The 6,000-nt window shown below is 44.7% G+C and overlaps 1 protein-coding gene across 1 annotated transcript in view; it reads left to right on the forward strand.

The window, feature by feature from the left end:
* The window catches only part of EXOC4 (exocyst complex component 4), a 730,059-nt gene extending 724,427 nt beyond the window's left edge, over positions 1–5,632 (forward strand). The window contains exon 18 of the mRNA XM_059171891.1: positions 4,117–5,632. Coding sequence (XP_059027874.1) covers positions 4,117–4,354 — 238 coding nt within the window. The 3' untranslated portion in view covers positions 4,355–5,632. The remainder of the gene's footprint in view (positions 1–4,116) is intronic.
* Positions 5,633–6,000: the final 368 nt, after the last annotated feature.

Consider the following 6,000-nt stretch of genomic DNA (forward strand, 5'->3'; position numbering starts at 1 on the left):
CATGAGCTGGAAAAGGCCTAAATCAAATGTGTGTTCATCGCTCCCGTCTGAGCAGCTAAGCGCTATCTCAGACCAAACGTGATGCCTGGAAGCCACGGCTGCTATTGTAATGCTCGATGATAAAGATCAAGCTTTCATTTTCCTGGAGCCTCGATAAGTACTGGTAAATTATTTATCCCAATTGGGTTACATGATTTCATTTCACTGTGTCAGTGTGTATCATGGAGGCCCATTCTCATTGTACAGTTTGGGGCATTTTCCTATTTTCTCCTTGGGGCACCTTGTCGCCCCCCTCCTCTGCCTCCCGCTACCACCATCGCTGTGCTGATTTAGCGTCGTCTCTGCTACTGGGTACTAGTCTGCAAGATGAATGAATTTCATTCCATCTTTAAATATTTATGTTTCTTTATGACCTAATATATCATCATGGTTATGGGTAATTTTTTTTTTCCCTAACTACAAAAGACACACCATCAGTTACCTGTCAATTTTGTTTAATAACTCAGCTTTGCAAATCTGGGACACTGTTCATCTGAGGCTCTTGAGGACTCTTTTAGTCTCTGAGTCCACTTCAGAGTGTCATTCTGGAATTTAGAAAGTTCTTCATTGCACAGAGGATATTGAAACGTTAAGGACTTAAGTGGCTCACTGTTTATCGTGTATCACACTGGTGGAACCAGGACTGACGGGAAATCCAAGCATCTTCGTTTTCTTGTTTGCTCCCAGCGTGGAACAATGGTCTCTGTAGAAAACCAGCCAGTATCCCTGGAAACAATTCATCAGATTTTTCTAAAGAAATCCAATTTCATCTGGCTAGGTGGGCTCAATGTTACTTAAGATAAATGATAAAAATATCAACATCATAATACAAAGAAACCCAGTTCTTTTGGATTAATCTCAGTCAAAAGCATCACTGTCCACTTGCTGCTTCTTTCTCCTTCCCTAACGCTTTTAGGTCCTTGGCTTAAGGAGATGGGAATGGTTCTGTAACTCTTCCCACACCAGAGAGACTCTGGGTCAGAATCCCAGCTAGGTTCAGGTCCTTTGGGAATCACAACAGCTGAGGTGGGTCCTGAGGAATCTGTACTTTTCATAAGCTCCCGAGGCACTTTCTAGCTGGAGAACCACCAGCCGAGAACTGCAGCCACCATGCCCCTTCTAACCTTGAAAGAATCACGGGCCCCCAATTTTCTGTCATTCCGTTAGGTAAGTCTAGACTTCAATATGTGTTCTTTTCCAGCAAGTTTTAAAATGTGTTCTTAGGTAGTTCCCTAAATGGGCAGCTCTCTCCCTTACCTGTGCATCCGAGAGACGCCACATTAGATGATGCAGAGCCTCATTTCTCACGGGGGCTGGTATCAGGGAGGAAACCATGGTGTGCCAAGGAATGTGCAATGCCATCAGATAAAGATGCATCTTCCTACAGTATCAAGTTTTTCTTAAAATTTATATTTTTAAGTTCCAACAGATGTATTATGGGGTATGGGTAATTCGTGTAGGTTTTATGCTGAACATGAAGCTTCAGAAAGGTTCCTGACCGTATCTGATACTGGGCTCCCGGAAGTCTGCAGGCTGTAGTCAATTTGCCTCTCATATTAGAAGTACCTCTGTCTGCCTTCAAGGTTACCTTTGACCAGTGATTTCTAAATATGTGGTTTTAGGAAGTGAAAGTGAACTCTCATTTACAGAAAACTAGCCCCAAGAGGACCCTCTGTGCAAGGATGTTGACCCTTTTGCTGCCTGAAATCACTCATAAACTTGCCAATATAAAATGAGCATTTACTATTCCTGCCACTATTTAGGAAGTATTTATGAAAGCATATTCTTTTTTTTTTTTTAAGAGTATATTAATTAGAAAAGGAGGTTTAGCAGAGCAGGAAAAGGAGTTACTAGCCATGTGAAAAGACACCAGTACCATTACTGACCATATTCCCATTGTAACAACAATTTATAAAATATTATTGAAATTATGAGCTCCTAGAATATATTCCTTATTACAAGGATAACTTACTTCTCCCAGAGGATGTTCTTTTTTATCAAGATGTTCCTGATAAACAAGAAACAAATTCAAGACTCAAGTCCAATGATCCTGGTAGGTCTGCAAGATCCCTTCTTCTCTGGAGTTGCCTTAGGCCTTCTGCCTTTCTGCCCTCCACGGGGGCAAAGTGCCTTTCCTTTCAGGAAGAGAGAAGGAAGTAAACTGTGCCTGGGAAGGCTTCTCAGTTCTTTGCCTAACCAGCTATGACAGCATCGCTTGGCACAGGGCCTGTACTCAACTTTACCTCTTGGGTAATTTGTAGTAAATATGCAAGTTAGTGTAGATTCCAGAAGGGTTAGTGGTGGCATCATGTTGGTTTTAAGAAGGGCAAAAGGCGGGGCGCCTGGGTGGCTCAGTGGGTTAAGCCACTGCCTTCGGCTCAGGTCATGATCTCAGGGTCCTGGGATCGAGTCCCGCATCGGGCTCTCTGCTCAGCAGGGAGCCTGCTTCCCTCTATCTCTCTCTCTCTCTGCCTGCCTCTCCATCTACTTGTGATCTCTCTCTCTGTCAAATAAATAATAAATAAAACCTTAAAAAAAAAAAAAAAAAAAGAAAGGCAAATGGCTGCCTTCTCCTTTCCTGACCACACCCCCCATCTGCTCTCCGCGGTTGGCGACTCACTGTAATGCATGCTTCTCTTATGGGTACTACTCTCCTCTCCTTCACCCAGGCCAGTGGCCTTGCAGCCAAATGGATCTCAGGTCTGCAACTTTTTGCTGGAATTACAGCTAATGCCCCCACCCCCAGACCATTCTGTGTACCACTATCACCTTAATCTTCCAGAAGCACAACTTGGATGGTGCTTCCGTTCTCAACAGAACCTTGGGGAGTGAGGAAGGGAGGTCCTTTACTGACTTGACTAAGTCTAAGGTTCTTTATTAATTTAACTAGCCTGATGTCAAACAGTCTGCCTTCTGACTTTTACTAGCTTTTCCCACAACTCTGCTGTCCACCAACACTCCCCAGGCCAACCACATTCCCCCTCCCAGGAGGAGTCTCTGCTTCTGCTCTTCTCTTTTCCCTTAATCTAGAATTTCCTTCCTGGAAGCCCTGCCTGGCAATATCGTACCCCATATGAAGTCTTCCTTGATTCTTCGCCTTCCCCTCAGCATGGTAGGATTTCTCCTTCCTCTGCTATAAATTTATAACATTTATACAGCCTTCATGTCACGTGGAGCATTATTTTTGTCTGTATCCATGAAGAAGGAGAGTTAGAAACTCGGGTGCATATCCCGCCACAGCCCCTCCTTCTTTGGGACGCTGAGCGAGTCCTGTAACTTGGTATACTTCAGTTTCCTTATGTGAGAAAAGGCTCCCTAAGTATAGCGAGGATTAAAAGACGCAGTACTTGGAAATGAACCTTGTCAACAGAAACTCAACCGTTATTTCCCTGTTTCCCTTATCTTTCCGACTTACCTCTGAGCTATTTGAGGAGAGAGCCGTATCTTGCTCGCCATTATATACTTCCATGACTATCCTTACATTGCTATGAATACACTATTATTATTTCAAATAATGGCTAATATTTACAGACCATGTATGTTAGTAGGGCACCATTCCGAGTGCTTTATAGGGATGAATTAATTCTTCCAATAACCCAAAGAGGTAAGTACCATTATTATCCCACATTATGGAGGAGAAAACCACACATTTCACAGAGCCTCCAACAAATAAGTAAATGAACGAGGGTTGAATAAGACAAAACCAGCTTTCACGGCGCCTGCCAGATGATTATTTCTCTCCCTCCCCATGCTGGCCCTACTTCTTTTTCTTTGGAACCTGCTAAGTCAATATAGCATTAGGCCAAATCTCGAGTGAACGGAGACCCTGAAAGATGGGAAGTCTCCCAGAGCCTTCATTCAGGCTTATTCTCATGAAGAAAGCTCCGCTGAGCTCCAAGAGGACAGAGATCGTGTGTGTCTTGTTCTCCTTTATATGCATAGGACCGAGAACAAGGTCTAGTGATCGACAAATCCCGGTGGAATAAGTGATTTCTAAACAGCATGTTCATTACCCCGAAAACCACACAAGTGGCTGACAGTGGAGATGGTGAACGGTGTCCCCTCTTCCTTCCCCAGGCAGTATTACGAGATGTTATACAACACGGCCGACGAACTCCTGAACCTGGTGGTGGACCAGGGCGTGAAGTACACGGAGCTAGAGTACATCCACGCCCTGACCTTGCTGCACCGCAGTCAGACTGGGGTAGGAGACCAGACCACCCAGAACATGAGGCTGCAGCGGCTCAAGGAGATCATTTGCGAGCAGGCTGCCATCAAGCAGGCCACCAAGGATAAGAAAATAACTACGGTTTAATCGGGCACACTGCTGGGGGCGGGGGGGGGAAGCGGGGGGGGGAACGAGCAGGGTTGGGGCCACCATTTTTGTTCATTCAGTCCTCTTTGCTTCTTTCTCTGGTATCTTATTGGGTGTATTCAGAGTGGATTTGCTTTTCTCTATGCTGATGCTTTAGTGGAGAGAAGACGTGAGGGTATTTTTTTGTGTCTCTTTGGGCTTTTCCTATAAACTCTAAAGGGAGTTTGCAGTACAGACTGTTTTGATTTCATGTCTTCCCTAGCGCAGTCGGTTCCAAAGGATAGAGTGACGAGGGTGAGGTGAGAGGAAGGTTTATCAAATTGGACTCTGAAAAAAATGAGTGCACAAATTACAGCTACCAGCCGTCTTTGGAAAGCAGACTGGCTCCCTCAGTTTTCGCCCCTTCCTAAAACACTTTATAGGGTTCTCTTGCACAGACAGTAGCTTCTGACTCTCTCGACCCTGTCAGTTTACAGTTCAATGAAATGAGCATATGTGCATTGCCTTCCGTCTCTATTGCCAACCTCAGATCAGTGGCTTCTCAACTGGCTGTAATTTTCAACAAGTTTTCCTAACCAAAATAGGACCTCTTTGGGGCTAGGGGGAAAAGTCCTTTATCTCGGTCCCTGAGCAAGTTCTGTGTATGGCAGCTTGTACACAGAATGTAGTCCGCGTATTGCCTTTTTGTCTTTACTGCTGCTGCATCAAAACCAATAGCCTTCAAATTAATCACAAAAATGGAACAATGAAAGGCAGTCTGCCCTTCTCTTGATTTTTTAACCTCTGCTTTCCAAGAGAAAATTGTGGGTGAAGAACTTTGATTCTCAGTTAAACACTGTTTGGATGTGAGCGGTTCTTAGATGCTTACTTGCTCTCGATGTGAGCCCCTAGGTCTTCCTCACCTTAGAAAGTTGCCCTGGTCCACTCAGCTGAGTGCCCGGAAGATGGGAGGGCATGACATTCAACCTCTGTGTACCCACCAGCGGAGGCCATTTCTAAAATGTTCCCAGATGGTTTGGCTGCTCACCTCTCCTGGCACACTGGACCCCGCCATTGTCCCCCAAGTCTCCAAGTATTCCTCCTGCCCATGGTTGATATGTCACAGGAGAAAGCAATGCACTGATTGGGACACACCTTGGAAACACGTGGAGGGTAGAGCAGGAAGGATACATGGTGATGCCCCATATTGTGATGGTCCAAAATTGTACACCTGTTTGTACAGGTTTGGTCTTTGTGGGAAAGGCAGAAATTAAAGAATCTTTTGAGAAGCTGAAATAACTGCTGTGTGTTGTTTTTCTTGAGTTCTTTATTCAGCAAACATTCCTAATGTGTGCCAAATGCTGCAGGCCTACAGCCAGATACTAGACAATGAGGAAGGGCACTTCATTGTCTACCTTTAAGACAGGGTGTGGACACAGAATGCTAACCAAAACCCTAATGGATATGCACTCAGGGCTGAGTTAGAAATCAGGACTGACAGTGGGAATTCAGCAGGCAGCTGAAAGATGGTCTTCCAGAGGGTTCTAGAAGGAATACTGTAAATCTGTGTGATTCAGAGTCTGGTCAGAAAGAAGTTGAATCCATGTAGGAGAAAACCATGGAAGCAACAACATCGTAGGAAAGTAGTCTACCCAAGAAGTTGGGGT

The sequence above is a fragment of the Mustela lutreola genome, chromosome 4 (assembly GCF_030435805.1).
Source record: "Mustela lutreola isolate mMusLut2 chromosome 4, mMusLut2.pri, whole genome shotgun sequence".
In the NCBI taxonomy this organism is placed as follows: domain Eukaryota; kingdom Metazoa; phylum Chordata; class Mammalia; order Carnivora; family Mustelidae; genus Mustela; species Mustela lutreola.